This window comes from Lasiosphaeria miniovina, assembly GCF_030549165.1.
Source record: "Lasiosphaeria miniovina strain SMH2392-1A chromosome Unknown B0T26scaffold_8, whole genome shotgun sequence".
NCBI classification, from domain to species: Eukaryota; Fungi; Ascomycota; class Sordariomycetes; order Sordariales; family Lasiosphaeriaceae; genus Lasiosphaeria; species Lasiosphaeria miniovina.
The window spans coordinates 3,771,909-3,791,672 of NW_026848227.1; the positions used below are offsets into that span (position 1 = coordinate 3,771,909).

Here is a 19,764-nt window from a genome sequence, read left to right on the forward strand (position 1 = left end):
GGGCATCTTGTGGTCGGGGCGGCGGCAGCTGCCCAAAGTTTGGGTGTCTGTCATTGGAATCTCGTTAGCCGTCGCAGTTTACCGCGCTTACTCTCTCTCTTTCTCTCTCTCTCTCTCTCTCTCTCTCTCTCTCTCTCTCTCTCTCTCTCTCTCTCCCTCCCTCTCCCTCTCTCTCTCTGTCTCTCCCTCTCCCTCTCTCTCTCTGTCTCTCCTTTTCTTTTCTTTTCTCTTCCTTTTTCTTCCTTTGTAGGAGGTGGTAAAAGGGGTACCGTACCCTACCCCCCAGCAGACCACCCTTTTGAACAACAACAGCGTAGTCAATTGTGAAGCTATCGCAAGTAGTCATTTGATCTAGTTATGTAATTGCATATAGTTTAGGCTTAAAATGGATCTATTAGCCTATACTTTTTGGGCTACAACGTCCACAGCAGCCCTCTCGTTAAAACCCAAAATTGTTTAGCTTGGCATTATGTCTAACGGGAAACGGAAGTTGCGGGAAGCGCTGAAATTAAGGGTATCAGGGAGCCGAAAATAAGGTAAGCACTTTGAATACTAGAGCCAACCTAGGCAAGTTCCGTGATGTTGACCTCTGACAGTTCACCCAGCTCTTTCGGCACAACGTCGATAAGGTTGCGCCACACCTGCATGCGCATAGGTACGGGATTCACTGAACCTTGTTGACCAAAATGCATTTATTACGGCGCCCCCCTGCCAATTTTATCCATCTCGTCACCTACGAATCTCCAACAAGACCGCAACACCCATCACCTTTTATCGCGCCCCCTCCCAATATCCATGGGCCACCTTAGCTGTCGGCCATGGACCACCTTAGCTGTCGGCCATGGACCACTTTAGCTGTCGGCCAGATGGCGACCAAAAATATAACCTCGAGATGTTTATGGTGTCGCCGCTCAGTGACTTGGACAGATTCTCACCAATAACACCACAAAATGTCCCTTGGTATGTCAAGCTCTCGTTCGACTTTGTCGACGGGCCGGGATATATGCGAAAGGGGTTATGGTGGACCACACGAAATTTGGTCCATGAGCAATCTTCGTTTAGATGTGGCCCCAAAGAAGGGCATTACCAGTTCACTCGGCTTTGGCGCATTCGCGAGTTTCCCAACAAACCTGCCGCAAAGTCCGTCTGGACTGGGACTATCTCTTTCATGGGACTACACTCAAGACACTATCAAGCTTTCGCCTACAGACATTGACGAGGCAGCATATCTTCGCCGCTATGACTGAAAACCCTTCCGGCGATATTTATCAGATGCTCGATCGTAACCTTCCCGGTTATTGCGTTAACTGCATATACGACGACGACCCGACGATCCCGTGGTGGATGTGGCCAATGGAATATTCCTATCGCCGAAGAGAGCTGGAGTCGCATGCTGATGCGGAAAAGGGCTGGGATGCTTATCGGCTTGGTCGTTATCTTCGCCATGTTCAACACTTATGTTTGCCCAGTTATTTGATATGGAGGGGGGAAGGGTAACATTTAGGCGTCACTGATAAAGGGAGTTGTGTCTTGGTCATTACTTCAGTCCATTCACATCTAGATATTCATAATATAATCAACGGATGCGGAATGGTGAGTCTATGAGGAACCCCGAATACCACCAGCAGAGCCCTTAGAGGTACACTTTATTCCCAAGGACTTATTTTCTTCGTGGCAAGACAATGTCAGTAAAGGACTTTGCTTTTAACACCCTGATTAGTCTCTAGTCAGAATACCACTAAATAGGATGCCAATAATTTACACAGGATTAAGCAACGTATAGGTTAGAAAAGTCGCGAAATTATCTCGAGGAAAAGAGAGCAATACCACAATGATTACTCCCCCTCAGACGCCCCCAAAACCAATACCCTCCCAGGCCCGAGAAGCGCTGTGTTGTAGCTGTACATAAACATAATACCTAGGTGGGCAACTAGGAGGTGGTGGTCAAGATATGCACTGCAACCCGCTGCGGGACCAGGATCGTGGCAGCAGGATCATGGCGTTGGGAGCTAAATGCACATGATTCGACCATTTGGGCCGAGCTGGCTCGGAAGTCACGTATCTATACCGTCTGCTAGCTCCGGGAATTTGGCAGCACCCGAAGGCTTTCCAATTTTCAGGCCATGTCGTTGGTTGTGGCGCAGCACCGGAGGGAAGATGACGCCGTCGTGGTCGAATAATTATTAATTAGCTGCTAACAACGGTTACACCGTTACACAAGCTGTCGAGGTTCTTTATAGGCAGCGCGACCGAGTTTGTTGGCAGCGCGACCGGGTTTGTTGGCAGCTGGGCCGCAGCAGCCATCGCTTCGTATATGCCAGTCACACAGACCCAGGTTTTGTTTGGTGCAATTCCAGTACACGTCAAACATCAGGAAACAAAGCGCTAGGGAGACCATGAAAAAAAAGGTCGGCAAGCTTGAACAATAAAGGCTCTGTAGGTCTTAAACGGGCTGATTACTATTGCCCCAGTAACACCTACTACTTGATAATTATCCTGCTGCAGCCCACCCGGGCACACAACAGATTCGGTCAAGTACCGTCGTCCGTCGTCCGTCGTCCGTCGTCCCCGCCACATCCACCATCCTTCGACACTCCAAGCACACCAACACAAAGGAAGCATTACACTTTGTCCCAACCTTATTCCCCAGAGCAACCCTAACCCACACACTCCACAACAAAGGGGGAATCGCAGTAGAATGGGCCCCATCCCCCGTCCCCACCTGTGGAGCGTTCCGTTTCCACCCAACACACAAGAAGGTTCCAAAAAACAAAAGATTTACCGAGCGAGCAATTTCTGCTCGGGGTGGAGTGGGACCAGTGAGGATCGAACTCACGACCTCAGGATGGCTCTGGCGTTTAACCAGATCATATGCGGAGATATGAGACCTGCGCGCTAACCAGCTGCGCCATGGTCCCTTGTTGTTTGATGCGTTGGTCGGGCGGAATTTCACCACTTGTTCCACGTTCACGGAGCACACTTTCCAACCTGCATTGTAATTAACCTTCACGTTCTACGCAATGTCAGTTGAGATAAATTATTGAACGAATTATTGGCTTTTTTATTTTTTTTATTTGTCAATCTAGGCATTGCCGACGTGCCGTGCACTCGGCTCCTTCTATTACATTATATTATTTTCGTTGTTTTTGTGAGAATTGCTCGCTCCCACGCAATGCACCGTGGCTGACATAGTGCTTGCTACCCCTCCAATGGGATCTATCCGGACGGTCCCCGTAAGTACAATGTGATATACTTTCTCCTTATGGTATGATGGGCCTTGACTATGACTTCCACACCTTCTTCACCAAAGACACCAGCCAGCCAATGGCACGCGTCAGGAATCTCGGCCGTGGGAGACGCGACCAGAACCGGGGCTTGGAGGGCTCGACTGACTCGGTGCCTGCTTCGAGATCTCGCTCTTCGCCGTTCATTTGGTTCTGGGCGGTGAGGTCTTGAGGGCTGCTGGGATTGCCGTCATTCTCAAGTTGCGGTTCTTCAGGGGCTGGGCTAGCTTGCTCGTCGCCGTCGATTCGGTCCTGGGGAGTGACGTCTCGGAGGGCATTCGGATCGCAATCGGCCTCCGACCTCTCCTCTTCCTCGGGGACGAGGGCATTGGCGGTGCTGTGGTCCGCCATATTCTCCTCATCCTTGGAGACCGTTGTTGCCCGCTCGTCGACAAAACTCGAATCCTTCTCGTCGCGGCTGTGTTCGCTGCTGCTACCCCAATGGGCTTTCCGGCGGCTATCCAGCAATCCAAGACGAGTCCGGTGGTCCTCGAACCACTCGTGATTGAGGAGGTCACCTGTCGACGCCCGCTCCAGTGGATCCCATTTGAAGACTGTCATGAGAAAGTCTGCGAGCTTGTTGGCGGCTGACAGGCTCATCCGCGCCGAGACGAGCTCTCGAGGGTCGTGGTGTGTCTCGCACATCTCGTGATACGAGGGGTAGAATGGCGGTATCCGGCCGCTCACCGTGTAGTCCTCGACTCCTCCAGTCGCGTCCGTGGTTTGTTTGAGTCGGCGAAGGGGTACCTCGCCGACCATGCCCGCCACGAGCAAGCGGTCGGTATGTTTTGCGTCCATCATGTCCTTCTTCGTGCGCTCCATGTTTTGTGTGGTAATCGAGACGGGCAAGTCGTCGGGTATGTCGACTTTGTTTTTGGAAAGCGGGCCGAGCGATTCCTGGTATGCCTCTCTGTAGCGCCTAGGAAGTGGACCGATTTCCGTTTCCATGTTCCTCACCGCCTCAGATACCTCCCCATCTTCAGTAAAGGGTGGATATTCCGTGTGGATTTCGTAGATGGTGCAGGCGAGAGTCCAGATGTCGGCCTCGAATCCGTGCTCGACCTGCAGGAACATGTCCTCCGGCGCGGCGTAGTGAAACGGAATGCCAGTGTGTGTGGTGGGGCAGTTCTCGGCGTGATAGGCCATGCCGAAGTCGACCACCGCGACCTCGGGGAGGCAGAAACCGGAACTGATGTCCACCTCAACCTTGCCGACGAGATAATCGGGGACTCCCGGGTCTCGGTCGCCCTCGTCGCAATCAGCGATTACATCAACTGTCGTTTCGCGGTCTCCCATGCCTAGTTTCTCGCGGAGGTCCGCCTCGGTCATGTCGTCAATCTCGTCGCTGAGGCGGAGAAGAATATTCTCGGCGCGGAAGTCGCCGTGGCAGATGTCTGCGCTGTGGATAAAGTCCATGGCCTCGACCAGCTGGAAGCTGATGTCTTTCAGAAGGGCCCCGTTGTCTCGATACGTGTCCATCAGCACCCGCAGTGACGGGCCGAGCAGGGGCAGGACGTGGCAGAGGTGGTCGCCGTTGGGGCCCTTGATCCAGAAGTGGTCCAGGGGGAGGAAAACATGGTTTTCCTCGCGCTGTTCGCGTCCAATGCCCATCGAGGTAAAGTGGTCAAGCGCAATGATGTCGCGACAGTTATGTGACATGTGTGCCGACAGTATCTTGACGGCGCGCCACTTGTTTTCGGCCTGGTCACGGCACAGCCAAACAGTGCCACACCCGCCGTCGCCGAGCTTGTCCACCACACGGAATCTCCCACATTCTCCAAGGAGATCACCTATCACGACTGGGTGGAATCCTCCCTCGCGGTAGTCATTTACATCCTCGACTGCGGCGCGGGGCTGGTCATCGAGGTCGTAGTAATGTAAGTTTTGCCGTAAGGTGCGCTCTGAAGACTGCGCCGGCTGACTCGAGCGGGGGCTGTCCATTTTTGGGAGGGCTAGATCTGTGTGACAAAGGCAGCCAATTCGGGTACTCGGGGGCCTTTGAAGGGTGCCGTGAGTAATAGTTGTTGTTGTAAGTAAGTAGAGAACGGAATAATAATTCTTAGCGGAAATCTCGACTAGGTTTGCCATGGATTCTTTTGATGAGTCAAGTGGAGGGTCAATCAACCAAGCAAAATGTAGGGCAAACACTTTTAATACTAGTGCGACGTAAAAGTCAACGCCATTGTTCATGTTTGGGTTGCGTGCAAACAGTAGTCTTGTTTGTTTGCCTGGTAACAAAGGTAGATTGCTTACTGGTGCGTGCGGGGCTCCCAGTGCCTGACTGAGGCACACATCTGTGTAATACCATGATGCGCTCTCTGTGGCAAAGAGGAAGTGGAAGAGATGCCATACTTGACTTGATAATAGTTTCGCTATTCGATATCAGTGACTGTGATCAGCGAACTATAATAACGTGACTACGAGATTTGCTATCGTCACATGACTATCAATATTTCAAATATCTCCTTCCCTCTTACCCCTAGGCTCGTGCTCATCAAATACCAACGCTGTTCAGAAACAGAACCATAATCACTTTATCTTGTTGCTGAACAGCAAGGGGGTTCGCTCTCCAAACAGTCGGAGATGAATATATATAAAATTGACTTTGGGCATTCGAGTAACAATCGGCCGGACGGCTAAACGTCTTCATTTGAGCGCAAGCCGAAGGACTTGGATTATCAAGTGTGAGCCTCGCAGCACAAGTAATACGCCTACGCTTCCAACCAGTGCATCGAGACATATCCGGATCTCTCTTGACAAATCTCAAGCCATTTCGAAAGTAAAACATGGCAGACGACAACACACGACTCACAGGCCCAAAGGCGAGGACCTGGCGCGCCAAGCTGCCAGCTCAGAACCCCCAAGGGCCGCCGAGAACGATGCCTAATATCAAGTTCATTCCAGGAGTCACTAAGATAAAAGGCCCCGGAGCTCCCCCGCTCGACAGCGCGACCCGCAAGACATGCAAAATCATCCAGTCGACCGGCAAGGGAAACCTCGACGACCCTTACATCACCTGGTCGTCAAAGACGCCCCTCAACAACGATGTCACTAAGTCCTGTGAGGAAGCTGTCAGGCTCGTCACCAAAAAGTGCGGCATGACCTACGCTGTAATCAGAAAGGGACCTCACGACAAGATGTGCCAATACGATCAAGATGGCAGACGCCAGACGGTCGCTTTCAATAGTGGCGCCGTCAAGCCCACGCTTAAGCAATCTGACTGGCATGTCACGATTTCTATGGGGAAAACACTGAACGAATGCTATGTCCAAGGACATGTCTTCGTCGTCAACAAGGGGGGAGATGTGAAATGGTCCTTGATGGATGACCCAGCCACACAGCGATTCTACAAAGGAGATGGCGCCGAGGCCGAGGCTATCGAGCTTTGGCTTATGCCCCGAACGTTTCTTGCCACCGAGAAGGAGGCTGCCGCAAGGTAAATAACGCACCCTCGCTCCCCACAACAGAGCGATAGAACGACGGAGCGACGGAGAAACAGGGCAAGAGTGCAATAGTGCAACAGAGAGCAGTCAGCCTTACCCTACAACCGATTGTATCAACATCAGTACAAGTACATAGTACATTCATTACCCTTACCTTGGGTAGCGAATACAGCGTTGTCTTGTAATTAATTTCTCATTCCCAGTGACCTTTTGCCTAACATGATATGTCTATTGATGAACCCGTCCAAACAGCTTGACCGCCTGGGGAGGGGCATGTGTTGAGTTTCTAAATATATACTCAAGCAACCCCAGCCCTTACTAAAACTACCCAACGGCTTTATGAGGATACGAAAAGTAGACGTGCATTAGTTACCTCGAGTTACCTCGAGGACTTTTGTATCTTAAGTCAGTCTAGAAGTTACCTGAAGACATTCCCTCTTCTTTTCTCCTTGCTTTTGATGATCCTACTTGGTATCTAAAGCCCTCGTTTCCATGTTCTCAATATTGACTCCCCTTGTCCTTAATTCCCATTTAACATCGATGCGAGCTTGACTTGCTTGAGCACGGCATTGTATGATGTTGAGAGGATGTGTGTGGTTCAGGAGGATTTTACTGTCTGGGATTTTACGGTCTGGGATTTTACGGTCTGGGATTTTACGGTCTGGGATTTTACGGTCTGGGATTTTACTGTCTTTCATTTTCCTTTTCTTTCTGTATTATTCGTAACTCGTTAGCGTAAAAAGTAGAGAGCGAATTCTACGCATCTAGAGACGTGCATCTGATTGAGTGTATAAAGAATTTGGCATAGCCACTTGTATAAAAGCTCTTCGAAACTGGAATTAGGAAGTGTCTTCGTGGGCGATGTAACCCTGGAGACTTGGTTCTAGACCAAGAAGCTATTACTAGCAAGCGCCACGTCATGCCATCATGCATCCCATGCCATGCACTGCCCCCTGCAGCCCGCAGGAGGCCGCGGCTGAGGCCAAGCACTGCCTGCCCGATTGCGAGCTTTCAATGAGCACATCCACGAAACACCAAAAAAAAATTCCAACCCATTGGGACTACTCAGGGACCGTACATTGGCGGCAGTGGCAGCCAGCAGCAAAGATGCGGCTCATCGATACCAAGACGCTGGAGCTGAAGGAGTTCATGGGCAGCGCAATCCCGCGGTACGCCATCCTGTCGCACACGTGGGAGGAGGACGAGGTCGGGTTCCACGAGTTCACGCAGCTGGGGCGGGGCGAGCTGCGCAAGAAGAAGGGCTTCGCCAAGATCGACCACACGTGCCGGCTGGCGCGCGGGTCGGGCATCAGCTGGGCCTGGGTCGACACGTGCTGCATCGACAAGTCGAGCAGCGCCGAGCTCACCGAGGCCATCAACTCCATGTACCAGTGGTACGCCGACGCCATCGTCTGCTTCGCCTATCTCTCAGACCTGAAGCCGTCAGACCTGAAGACGGGCGGCGGCAGGAAGAAGGACCAGCAGCGGGCTGCCAAGGACGGCGGGTCCGTGACGTCGGGCGCCAACGGCGACGACGGTCTAACGTTTGAGCAGCGCGTGCAGAAGTACTCGCACTGCCGGTGGTTTACACGTGGTTGGACGCTGCAAGAACTGATCGCGCCGCGCCGGCTGGGTTTTTACGACACGGACTGGGGGTTTCAGGGAGAAAAGTCTGAAATGGCTCTGGAGCTGACAGCGATCACGGGGATCCGGAGAGACGTGCTCGAGAACAAGCTGGCTCCGTCGAGCGTGTCTGTGGCTCAGCGCATGTCATGGGCCTCGCGCCGGGAGACGACGCGGGCCGAAGACATGGCCTACTGTCTGCTCGGGCTCTTCGATGTCAACATGCCGCTGCTGTACGGCGAAGGCAGCAAGGCCTTTATCCGGCTCCAGGGCGAGATCATCAAGGAGATTTGCGACTTCAGCCTCTTCGCCTGGCGTCACCCCGAGCGAGAGAGCGGAGAGGAGGGCACCGGTGACAAAGCGCCAGCTCAGAGGCAGAAGCAGAGGCACTGGGGCATCCTGGCGCTCTCTCCCAAAGACTTCGCCGACAGCAGCGGAATCGAAACATTGGGCGACCTGATGTACAACAACGAGTGCGTCCCGACAAGCAAGGGTCTGCGCTTCGTGGCTCCCGTGAACTGCGGCCTGCTTGACGGAAAGGGGGAATTCGAAGGCACATACCTGATGAACCTGCGCTGCGAGGAGCGGGACGCACGTCTCCCCGTCGCCATCTGTCTCCGGAAACACGGCCGGGGCATCTATTCGCGCGTCAACCCTACCAAGCTGCCGAGGGTGAGAGATCGGGTCAAGACCAAGGAAGAGGTGTTTTACGTCACGGCAGCGGTTTCGCCGGCGCGGTCCGTAATGCTAGCCGCCAGCCACCGACACGCCATCAATCTCTCCAGGCTCGGCGAGAACCTGGGCATCCGGCTCGACAAGCTGGAGCCTGCCGACCATTGGGACCGGCAGCAGCTGCAGTTTCTGACCGAAGGCAACGGCTACATTCTCTACGAGGCAACGTTTTCGACTCTGCTCGACTTTCCCGCCAAGAGGGCCCGGCTCAGGATGCAGTTCTACTTCCAGCCAGACATGAACCTCTCCGTCACGCTCGGTGCCGTGTCGGAAAACGACGGCGATGATGCATACTTTCGAGCCGTCGAGGCATATTCCTACGAAGAGTCGGTCGAGGGGCAGCCAGTGCATTTTGTCATCCTCGAGCCTCCTCGGCGGAGAGGCGACAGGATGTTGGTCGCGCCATCGTCCGAGACGAGCAAATCCCCTCTGACATATAGACCTAGACCTAGAAGCAAGGGCGAAGAGTGGCTGAGTCCGCGGGCGTTGTGAACGGCGGCAGATGGGCGAGGCGGGTGCGTCACTGGCGCTAGGTCTCGCCGCAGTGTTCGGCGCTAGGGCCAGGGAATAAGGCTGGGAGATGGCGAGATGCGGTTGTCGAGGGCCTGTTTTGCTCATTAGCAAATGCAAATGCAAATGCAAATGCAAATGCAAATGCAAATGCAAATGCAAATGCAAATGCAAAAAACAAAAATATACTAAAAATGGGCAGAGATGGGTCTTAACTAGGTATGTTATGGCAAGCCTGACGATTGGGCGCCGATAAGCGTGATGATGCAGCCCACGGCGACGAAATGGAGTGCTGGCCAGGCACAAATCGTCCGTCGGGCTTCAGTGATTGATGCGGGAGGTGGAATCGAGCAACCTGGAATGGTGCGAGAGTTGAGGAGAACCAGGGTTAGGGTTCCGTTTCCCGGGCGGCGCCCCACCGACCCCACCGAGACACAAGGCCATCTCGCCATGTGATTACGTGCCGTGCATCGTGCTAGGGCCCTGGAGCCACTCGCCAAAACCTCTGGGCGACGCGAAAGCAGACAAGTCGCAGAAACTCGACAAAAACACATGGTGTAGACAGCAGCAATGTCGCCATGCCGAAACAAGGCAGCTTCATGCTGGTGCCCAACCCGGTGGTGGGCTTCCAGGGCCTCGTGTCCCGTGCAGCCGACAGCCCGCAGAGCAAGCCGCCCATGACGTCCAAGCAAGCCCAGAAACTGCACAAACTCGCAACGCGCCAGCCCCGCCTCTCCAAAGCCGAGCAGCGGCGCTTCGAACGCGACGAGCAGGAACGCATCCGCAACGAGTTCGACAAGGAGAAGCAGGCCTCCAAGGCCCGCGTCGCCCGCGACAAGAAAAAGGCAAAGGAGCAGCAGGCGGTTGAGCACAAGAGGAAGAATGGTCTGCCGCTGGTCGATGTTCGGCCCAGCCAGGACACCATCGCCAGGTTCGTCAGAGGCAACGGCCTGGGCAGAAAACGGGACTCGCTCGGCGCCGACGTGCGACTCGAAACTGTAACCGAGGAAGCCGAGATCGAGACGGAGCCGCTACTTCCTGCGAGGAAGAAATCAGCTTCGCCCCCGATTGCACGAGCGACAGCAATATCGACAGAGCCAGCCCCACCAGCTCCTGCGGGATACAAGACACCTTTGCCGGCGACTGCACGAGCGACTGTAAATGCAACAGAGCCAGTCCCACCAGCTCCTGCGGGATACAAATTACCTCCGCCGGCGGCTGCACGCGTGAGTGTCAATTCGACAGCAGCATGGACAGCATCAGCCACTCCGAGATCAATATCCACCTCGACAACAACTGCGGCCGCGACTGCAGCTACAACTCCCACATCCACGACAGCCGATACTTGCAGAATCGTTCGACAAGAACTCGGCAAGGCACGCAGCAAGAAGGCCGACCCCGTCACTCCCCAGCCGCCGGTATTCCGCAAGCCACCAATCCCAGTGCCCCGTGCTGTCGATGCACGCCCTGCGACCAGACAGCGGACACGGTACCAGAACAGAGAGTGGGAGATGGCACCCCCGACGAGCACACAGCTGTTTGTCATGGAACACATAGACGACCTCTTTCCCACCCCATCCCAGGGGGCCCGGGAACTGCAGGAAGAGTCTCCCAGAACCCCAGCGCCGCTGCCAAAGGCTGTCAAGCCGCAGCCGCCGGGCCAGGGCTGGGGACATAGCACTCGGGGGATGCAGGTCGCCGGCAGCCCCGGGGAAAAGGCCGACCCCGAGCCTGTCCTGTCGCAGGAGACAGACTATGGCGATTTCGACCTCGACGACACAGACCTCAAGCTATTGGAGGACCTGAGCGCGCATTTCGGGGATGACAAGTATCCTTAATTCCAATTTTATGCCCGTCGCTTCCCCGAAATTCCATTCCATATTGTCTCGTGGCTGGCCACGGTACGGTAGGCGACCACTGCAACCTACGGGAAGGTCGGCTTATCTTATCTCCACGTTAGCGGCCACTAAGAGCGCCGGAACATGGCCGCCGGTGCGCCAGGCTGCGCTGGACATGCACGCAATGCCCACCACCAGCACCAGCAGCTCGCCCGTCTTGGGCACCGCAACATTATGCGGCCACCCTGCAAACTAGCCCACACGGCAATTGACTGCAGAGGCAAGTGCACGCACGATGCGGTTGAACAAACCCAACTCGTGGAGCCGGGTCCGCGCAAGGCTACCAATCCCCAGGCCCTTGGGAGATGACTCTCTGCTTCTCGCCATGTGCCGAAGTCTACCTCACAATTGTCGCAGCCCGGCGCGTCGTTACCGGGCTTGGGTGTCAAGGCCGCCTGATTGGGCAGGAATGAGCTGCGACGTGTACAACAGAAGAGATAGCTGCAATTCTGGACGCTATCTACCTACCAGCAGGACGGGAGGACCCAAAGCTGTGGTGGCTTGGGCATTCAGCCCTGGCATGCGAGAAACCGGTTCCTGTCCGCATTTGTGTCTTCTGTGTGCTTGCTGTGTGCTGTGTGCTGTGCTGGTGCTGTGTGACACGGTGCTGCCTATGTCCCCCCAACCTGGAACTCGCATTGCGCGGGGTGACACACACCACACCCCCCCGGTCTCTAGGCACTGGAGGCCTGTTTGCCCGAGTACCTACATAGCCCCAGTCACATTCGGGGCGTCGAAGCCGCATTTCCCAACAAACGCCGGCTTTCTTATAGGCTCCCAGCCTTCCGTGCAGGCCGCGCAGGGTCCAGACCTGCGTGCTCTCCGCAGTTATATACACTCGCTGGCCATTTGCCCGGGTGTCTCGAGCCGTGCAACTTGGACCGACCGAGGATCACACGCACACACCATCGCAGCGGCCGTGCGCGACTTCGAGCCTGAAGATGAGCCGCCTCGATCGCCAGCAGTACGAGTACAGCTACGGCCGTGACTCGCCCAGCTGGGAGAGCCGCACGTACGGCGACGGCTTTATTTCGCCTGGGCGCCGCTCGGCAGCAGGCATGGCCTACGATGGCCCAGAGCGGATCAGGCCGAGGGATCTAGACAGGGCCAGGGTGACGGGCCGAGACCGAGACCGAGACCGAGAAACGAACCGGGATCGGGACCGGGATAGAGATGCCGAGTATGTGTTTGTGGACAAGGAAAAAGAGAACCTGAAGCAGCGCCTGAGCAGGACCAGCATGCCCCCTCTTGAGCCCGGCGCGGCAGCCCCCCGTCCCCCGTCATCAGCCGCCTCGCTCCCGGCCCGCCAGAACAGTGGTCGCACGCGGTCGCTCTCGCTGTCGCGCGTCTCCTCGCCCGACCAAGATCGCGACCGCGACCGCGACCGCGACCGCGAGTACTACGGCCACAGGCCCCGGGTCAAGTACTACCAGCACGAGCGGCTAAGCCTGTCCAGCCCTCGCGTCCCGCTAGCTGGAGCCGGATGGCCACTAGCGTCGTCGCGCCCGGCCTCCCGCTCTCCCGGCCCCATTGCCCGTCCGGGGCCAGACCGGGACAGATACGAGCGCGGCTTCCAGCTGGTCGAGCAGCGCCACAGCCAAAGCCGCAGCGCCGACCCGATGCTATCCATCTCGTCGGCCCTCCGCGACGACCCGCGCTTCGGCATGCAGCGCCTGTCGCTCGACGTCAACGGCCCCATGTCTCGAATGCCGATCAACCGGCGCGCCAGCTTCGACGCCGAGAGGGACGGGGGCTTGGTGAGGAGGAAAGCCCCGAGCATGAGCCCCGGGCGCGGCATCATGTCGCCGGCGTAAGTTCTTCTTTCCTCTGCAGGACACACCACCTCAAGCCAAGACTGGCAGCCCCTGCAAAAGTACCTGGAGGAACTAACACGCGGTACAGCCACCAAGTCTTCCGCCCCGCCGCCGTCCGGCCGCAGTACAACCAGGTGCACGCGCTGATCCTCACGTGGTCGTTCCACGACCTCAAGACGGCGCCGTACACGGCGCAGCCGGACCCGGACTACATCTCGCTCGAGGACGAGACGCGGCGGCTGCGCGACACGCTACGCAGTTACGGGTATCACGTGCACGAGTTCCTAATCCCCATGGTGCGCTCCGTCGAGCAGCTACAGTCGCGCCTACGCCAGTTCTGCCGCTACGCTGCCGACGACACCTTGCTGATGGTCTACTACCACGGCCACGGCAGCCTGGACGACGACAACGAGCTCGTGTTTAGCAGGTGCGTTCTTTTCCTTTTTCTGTTTCCTTTTTCCGTTTCCTTTTTCCTTTTTCCTTTTTCCTTTTCCGTCTTGCAGCGGTGGACATGTCAGCGCTGACCGCGATCCGCCCTCCAGCCACGAACACCCCGACGACCCCGACTGGTCTGCTGCGGCGGCCGCAGACCTTTACGAGGCGCTAATGACGGGCGACCCGTACGCTCACAGCCGGTCGGCGCAGGTGTCGCAGCTGCTCAAGAAATAGTACGTCCCCTCTCTTCTTCCCCCCCAGCCCCCCCATTACACCCACACACCGACACACACCTAACCCCCCCACGCAGCGAGCGCTACCGCCCCGTGGCCGAAGTGAAGTGGGACGACATCCGCACGGCCGTGCTCGGCGCGCCGTGCGACATGCTGCTGGTGCTCGACTGCTGCGCGGCGGGCGGCGCCAACCTCGGCCACGCCAGCTGGCAGCCGCCGCCGTCGGCCGAGGGCTACACCAAGCACCTGTTCGCGGCGTGCGGGTTCGAGTCGAGCACCAGCGACGACATGACGGCCGCGCTGTGCGACGTGCTCGACGAGTGGGTGCCGCCGTCGCCGACGCCGCCGGCCTCCCAACAGCTGGTGCAGCAGCAGCAGCAGCAGGACGGGCGGCAGCGCAGCCGCAGCCGCGACGCCCGCGCCGCGCCGTTCCTGACCACCAAGCGCCTGCACCAGATCGTGGAGGACCGCCTGCAGAAGGACTCGGCCGGCAGCCAGCCCATCTTCAAGCAGCTGCTGCCGCTCGACCCGGAGCAGTACATCACGCTGCCGAATCTGCTGGTTTTGCAGCAGCAGCGCCAGAGGGACAGGGAGGTTGAGTGGGCGCATGCTGTCGATGCGGCCAAGCGCAGGGGCTATATTCTTGCTTGAGAGGGGAGGGATGATGGATTGTGGGTGCATGGTTGGAGTAGAGAGATGAATGGGCTGGCAAGGTGTTGAGATGAGGGTTAGCAGCACGTAGAATCCTGTGTGTGTGTGTGTGTGTGTGTGTGTGTGTGCAGGCGTTGGTGGAGTTGGTTCAATGCAGCGGGCGTGAGCCTGTGAGCGAGTTTTGGCGGAATGACTGACGACTGGATGTCTGGCGTTGGCCGTGTTATCGGATCTGTTTTTTGCACTTCTTCCATGTCTACCCTGCTTGTATTTCGATGTTGCTGGTGCATTGGGTTGGTAGAGCCGTACTCTGGCCTTGCTCCTTTGTCAAATAGCTAAGCGTTGAGGTAATTTGTTGCCCGCAGACAACAGCCCTTGTGTCTGTCGTGTCAGTGTGGTGAAAAACTTTCAGGGCGAGCCGTAATTTATTAAGGCCCTTCAAATCTAAACATTTGGGAATTAGATCATTCGCCCCACTCCCAGAGCTGGACCCTAACCCTCTCCGGCAGGAAGACGTCGAGCGAGTGCGTCAACCGGCAGCATAGGGCTCGCTCGGCTCCAGCCACGCACACTTTACTTTATATCCACCGGGTCCTGCATCGACAAACACTCAAGACTCCACCGTCTCGGATATGAGAAACATCCAAATCCCTCGTGGCGCAATTGGCTAGCGCGTCAGACTGTTAATCTGGAGGCTGTTGGTTCGACCCCAACCGAGGGAGATTCCGCGTGTCTTGTTAGGCCAAGTACTCCCAGCCTGGCTTGTCCTTTTGTCTGTTTTTCTTTTTTATCCTTTTTGCTGTGTGGACAAATCACGGAATACGACAACTCCAGACGCCCTACCTCACCGTTTCCCCGGCCAAGATCTCTTCATCCTGCAGCCACACGACCTTGCAGCCCTTAACTGGGACTTTATGAGACAGTTTCCCCAGTTTCAGTTTTCGTTGGGGAGACTGGGTGCAGGGACAATCACGAGTCTATACCACGGCTTTGGACAAATGTGACCGCCACACGGCCCTGGAATACGACCCCGCGTGAGATACGGTTGACCCCCGTAACCCCCGAGGACCCACGCGAGCGGCCGCCGGTTGTCGAAGTGAAGGAGAAGCAGCTTGGATACAGGGCTAGGCATGGCCGCATGTGGGGTGCCGGCTACCAGGTTCCAGCAGAGCATGTCATCGGCTGGTGTGGCTCGCAGGAATTCGTCCGGCAGCTCAGCGACGCGCTCGATGACAATTGGGACTACGAGGAGAACGAACGGCATGGGGGCCTCGACTCCAATTGGGTCGGGCATGGGCTTCTTGCTTGCGAGTACCTTTGACGATAGATCCTATCCGCTGTCGCAATGAAGGAAACATGTTTCCACTCTTTAATCCAGAATCAATTTACAGTCGCGCAATTACCTACCTACCTTTCGGTCTACCTGGGCACACTCGAAACCACTCTTTAATCCAGAATCAATTTACAGTCGCGAATTACCTACCTACCTTTCGGTTTACCTAGGCACACTCGAAACTCTTATTTTGAAGCAAAGGGAAATACAAATTCTAGTCAATCCAGTCATTCCAGTCACTCTAATCTCAGGAGACGACATCGGACAACGCCGTCCTCCTCGAGTTCTCTGCCGTGGGAGCAATGCACCCTCGAATCACCACGTCTCGCCGATGTCCCCCTCCAGGAACGAAGAAGACGAGACGTGGGCAGCTCCAGTGGGCGTCAGCAGGGGGCTGTCGGGCGGGGACTCGCTGTGGCGGTCCGTGGGCGTCGGCTCGGGGCTGTCCGGCAGGGGTGGCAGGCCGTCTCCGTCTCCTGCGTCGTCGTCGTCGTCGTCGTCGTCGTCGTCGTCGTCGTCGTCATCCTCGTTGATAGGAGTATCGCCCGCGCCAAGCACAACCGCGCCAAGCACAACCGTGACGATGCTACCGTCGCTATTGTAGTTGCCGGCGAGTTCGCCATGGAGGCCGAGTCGGTCTTGGCCGAGCACAGCAGTGCCAGTGCTGCCGCCGTCGAGGAGAGGCTCGTCCTCGTCGTGACTGCTGGGGCTGTTGTTGCTGCTGTCGTCGACAGGGCCAACCTGGTCAGTCTCGGGGATATTGTTATCGCCGCCGCCGCTGTTATTCTCAACATAACCAACATCGCCCGGGCCAAGCACAATAGTGGCAACACTCTCGTCGCCGCTGCTATGGCCGTCCTCACCAGCACCAGTTTCAGTTTTGTCGTCGTCGCTGCTGCTGCTGCTAACAATATCAGAAACACGGCCATCATCGTAAATCCCAAGACCGTTGAGGACGCAGCTGTTGGCGCTGATGATCCTGTCCCAGAGAAACCCGTCACCGTAAAAGCTGAACGTCCCAACACCATCATCATCGTAATCCCTACCACCGCTGCCCCACCGCAGCTGAAACCGCATCAGCAGCCTCTGCAGCCACAGCGGCACCATTTCCGAGCACACCACCCACAGCCAGCACCACGTCACCGGCAGCAGCAGCCGCTTCTTCGTCTTTGACGCCGACGACGACCAGGCGTGCCCCGCTACCGCGCCGACGAGTGTTGTCAGCGATGACAGGTACGGGACGAGCTTGCGTGCGCCGCCGCCGAAGCCGCCGGGGAAGCCGCCAGGGAAGCCGCCAGGGAAGCCGCCAGGGAAGCCGCCGGGGAATGTCCATGTGGGCCTCTTTGCGTCTCTGGTGTTGCCGCTGCAGATGCAGACGCACGGCTCGACGCAGACGGTCGTTTTCAGCGGCCTAAAGGCGGTGGAGGTCTTGGTCGTCGCCGCCTTGGTCGTCGCGATCTTGGTCGTCGCCGTCTTGAAGCTGGAAGTGGGCGTGTCGCTGTCCGAGGGCTGGCGCTTGTTGGTAGAGCTAGAGCCCTTCGTCCTGGAAGCGGCCTTGGCCTTGTCTGGTGGCGTGCTGGCGCCGCTGCCGCTGCTGATGCTGTTGGTGTGGCCTTTGCTTGAGATCGCGTCCTTGCGTCCCCTGCCCCAGACATTTCCTTGAGTTCTTCCGGAGCTGCTGGAGCTGCTGCTCGCACTTGCGCAATCGCTTCGCATGTCGCTCTTGCCAGTCATCTCTGCTTGGGTGTTGGCTGGGGATTTAGCTGAAGAGGACGTGCGGTGTTGCCATTGGTTCTCTTTGCTCGAGTCCGGCAGCGGCGAGGACTTGTCGGCCCTGCGCCCCCAACCCCATCCGCTTCCTTTAGTTTTGCTGGAGCTGCTGCTGGAGCTGTCTCTCGTGCTTGGGTGGTCGCTTCGGACGTCGCTCTTATCGGTCATCTCTGCCCGAGTCGTAGCTGAGAATTCCGCCTCAGCCTCGGCTGAAGAGAACGTGGGATGCTGCCGTGAGTTCTCCCTGCTTGGGTCCGGCAGTGGGGAGGACTTGTGCTTGATCGAAGACGAGTGTGAGTTCGGTGCGGGCGAGCTGGAGGAACTAGACTCTACAGCTCTGTTACCGCCGGCAGACCGACGCGCAGAGCTGGAAGCTGTTCCTGAAGCGCTACCCCTGATACTGGAGACCGGTTTGTCATCCCCAAGGCGTACATCTTCGTCGGCCTCTACTTTCATTGATCTTCCTGCGAATTTACCAAATAGGCCTTTCCAGGCGGAGCCCCAAGACCTGGCGCTGGGGCTCACCTTGTTGTCCTCGTGGGACATTGAGGGGACCCTAGAAGGTGGAGAAGTGGCCGTTTTGGCCGTGGTGGCCGTGTGTCTGCTCTCCGGGCTCGCGACGGGTTTAGCCCCGCCGGCCATGCCGAAAGCAGAGAAGGTGGTCGTGAGTATCTTCTTGATGCTGCTTCCGTCTCCATTCGGTGGTGCTGATGTTGGCGGCTTGGCGCTTTGATGTGAAGTGTCTGAGCCCTCTGTCGGTCTCAAGCTGTTTCTGGAGTTGGAGCCCTTCTGTTGCGTGATGGGCTCTAGTTGACCGTCTGCCCTTGCGTCCGTCTTCGAAGTTCTAGGTTCAGTCTTTGGGGTTGACTTTTCCGTCGAGGACTCAGCATCCCCGATGCCCTTCAAACTTGTCCCAGACTGGCTTTTCGGAATGTCTTTAGGCTCGCTCTTTGAGGAAGCACGACGACGTTCTTTGGGCACTTCCCATCCCATTGAGTAGGAATTCCTGCCGATGGCCCGATATGAGCTAGAAAGTGGTTCACTGGAGGCCGTGGAGGCCGTGGACACCGTGGACGCCGTGGACGCCCTATACGCATACCCGAAGATGTTTCTGCGTTCTACCACGGGCACGGGCACGGGCTCGGCTTCTTTATCAACCTCGATCACTGGAGCTATCTTCGTCCACGTGGACTCCTTCGGCTCAGGTGGATGGCCCGTGTACTTCCGGCAGGGCAACGGCTTGTTGGGGTCGCGCGGGCGAGTCGGACGGCGTGGTTTGGGTTGCTCTTCGTCGATGGTGCCGTCCCAAACGTTCCACCGCTCGACCAAGTCCTTGGCGGGCTCTAGTGAGTCCACGACAGTCTCTCCCGCGCAAAACACGGGAGTGCCGTACCAGTCCGGGACGCCCTCCACCCTGTGCAGCTGGCATCTCTTGAGGTCATCGTTTAGAAGGTCGTAAGAGTTCCCAAGCCGTTCGAGTCTCTGTTCGGCTTCCAAGTAGGACCACACCCCATTATTCTTCTCGTCCTCGATGACATCTTTCTGGTAGTCGTAGCAGCGCCCAATGTCATCAGGCGATGTAGTAACCGTCACGCCGAGGACGTCGTAGGGAAAGTCGACGATTTCGGGGAGATTTCCCTGCGGTGGTTGTTTGGCCAGCATGGTCATTGCGCCGAAACCAGCAGCGACAACGCCGATGGCCATCTGAAGATTGCGGCCATGATTCAAGCACCCTAACACGATCTGCGCTCCAATTGGCGCCACCTGGAGTCCAATTGACACCGCCAAGACACCCAGCGCAAAGCCCTCCGATAATACCACGGATGCGTGATGACAGAAGATCTTGGTGTGGTGATAGGAAACCTTGGCAAAGTGAGCGGCAGCCGCAAGCTCGGCTTCGGTCGGTAACCGTAAGTTCTCCATTTACATGAGTAGATATCTAGAAGCTTAGTCTTATATAGGTTCTGCTTCTAATGGTTGTTTAGGGCACCAGTTTCTTGATCAAGTACAGCTCCTAGCGCGCCGGGCAATATATATA

General features: G+C 56.7%; 7 protein-coding genes and 2 non-coding genes across 9 annotated transcripts; 6 read left to right on the top strand and 3 right to left on the bottom strand.

Moving 5' to 3' along the window:
* The first annotated feature begins 491 nt into the window (after window positions 1-491).
* On the top strand, window positions 492-1,508 carry B0T26DRAFT_733493 (uncharacterized protein). Its single transcript, XM_060443151.1, has 5 exons — window positions 492-657; window positions 691-804; window positions 842-1,144; window positions 1,186-1,346; window positions 1,381-1,508. Exons 3-5 carry the CDS (start codon window positions 842-844, stop codon window positions 1,475-1,477), a joined length of 561 nt encoding a protein of 186 aa, XP_060290831.1. The 5' UTR covers window positions 492-657; window positions 691-804; the 3' UTR covers window positions 1,478-1,508.
* Window positions 1,509-2,811: 1,303 nt separating this feature from the next.
* Window positions 2,812-2,918, bottom strand: B0T26DRAFT_t261. The gene has a single exon. It is a non-coding gene; the product is annotated as a tRNA-Met (tRNA).
* An 855-nt stretch (window positions 2,919-3,773) lies between these two features.
* Window positions 3,774-5,156, bottom strand: B0T26DRAFT_620003 (kinase-like domain-containing protein; the record flags this gene model as incomplete). Its single annotated transcript, XM_060436057.1, has 1 exon — window positions 3,774-5,156. A coding segment is annotated over one exon (1,383 nt), but the record flags the coding sequence as incomplete, so codon positions are not given.
* A 1,148-nt stretch (window positions 5,157-6,304) lies between these two features.
* On the top strand, window positions 6,305-6,679 carry B0T26DRAFT_615700 (uncharacterized protein; the record flags this gene model as incomplete). The annotated part of the gene is made up of 1 exon (XM_060435980.1): window positions 6,305-6,679. A coding segment is annotated over one exon (375 nt), but the record flags the coding sequence as incomplete, so codon positions are not given.
* Window positions 6,680-7,992: 1,313 nt separating this feature from the next.
* B0T26DRAFT_733497 (uncharacterized protein) lies at window positions 7,993-9,767 on the top strand. Its single transcript, XM_060443152.1, has one exon. The coding sequence runs from the start codon at window positions 8,111-8,113 to the stop codon at window positions 9,572-9,574; it is 1,464 nt and encodes a 487-aa protein (XP_060290834.1). The 5' UTR covers window positions 7,993-8,110; the 3' UTR covers window positions 9,575-9,767.
* A 424-nt stretch (window positions 9,768-10,191) lies between these two features.
* On the top strand, window positions 10,192-10,563 carry B0T26DRAFT_658398 (uncharacterized protein; the record flags this gene model as incomplete). The annotated part of the gene is made up of 1 exon (XM_060438864.1): window positions 10,192-10,563. A coding segment is annotated over one exon (372 nt), but the record flags the coding sequence as incomplete, so codon positions are not given.
* Window positions 10,564-12,926: 2,363 nt separating this feature from the next.
* On the top strand, window positions 12,927-15,080 carry B0T26DRAFT_733502 (uncharacterized protein). Its single transcript, XM_060443153.1, has 4 exons — window positions 12,927-13,300; window positions 13,393-13,731; window positions 13,847-13,972; window positions 14,050-15,080. Exons 1-4 carry the CDS (start codon window positions 13,110-13,112, stop codon window positions 14,621-14,623), a joined length of 1,230 nt encoding a protein of 409 aa, XP_060290836.1. The 5' UTR covers window positions 12,927-13,109; the 3' UTR covers window positions 14,624-15,080.
* Window positions 15,081-15,271: 191 nt separating this feature from the next.
* On the top strand, window positions 15,272-15,345 carry B0T26DRAFT_t257. Its single transcript has one exon. It is a non-coding gene; the product is annotated as a tRNA-Asn (tRNA).
* A 662-nt stretch (window positions 15,346-16,007) lies between these two features.
* Window positions 16,008-19,430, bottom strand: B0T26DRAFT_876829 (uncharacterized protein; the record flags this gene model as incomplete). Its single annotated transcript, XM_060448115.1, has 1 exon — window positions 16,008-19,430. The coding sequence occupies one exon, from the start codon at window positions 19,428-19,430 to the stop codon at window positions 16,272-16,274; it is 3,159 nt and encodes a 1,052-aa protein (XP_060290837.1). The 3' UTR covers window positions 16,008-16,271.
* Between the last annotated feature and the right edge of the window lie 334 nt (window positions 19,431-19,764).

Bases quoted from the DNA above. Each gene is read 5' to 3' on its own strand.
- B0T26DRAFT_733493 (XM_060443151.1), top strand. From the start codon at position 842: ATGGACCACTTTAGCTGTCGGCCAGATGGCGACCAAAAATATAACCTC. The intron at 1,145-1,185 runs GTCTGGACTGGG...ACTACACTCAAG, and splicing joins ACAAACCTGCCGCAAAGTCC to ACACTATCAAGCTTTCGCCT. The intron at 1,347-1,380 runs GTGGCCAATGGA...CGCCGAAGAGAG, and splicing joins CCGACGATCCCGTGGTGGAT to CTGGAGTCGCATGCTGATGC.
- B0T26DRAFT_733497 (XM_060443152.1), top strand. From the start codon at position 8,111: ATGTACCAGTGGTACGCCGACGCCATCGTCTGCTTCGCCTATCTCTCA.
- B0T26DRAFT_733502 (XM_060443153.1), top strand. From the start codon at position 13,110: ATGCTATCCATCTCGTCGGCCCTCCGCGACGACCCGCGCTTCGGCATG. The intron at 13,301-13,392 runs GTAAGTTCTTCT...CACGCGGTACAG, and splicing joins CGCGGCATCATGTCGCCGGC to CCACCAAGTCTTCCGCCCCG. The intron at 13,732-13,846 runs GTGCGTTCTTTT...TCCGCCCTCCAG, and splicing joins AACGAGCTCGTGTTTAGCAG to CCACGAACACCCCGACGACC.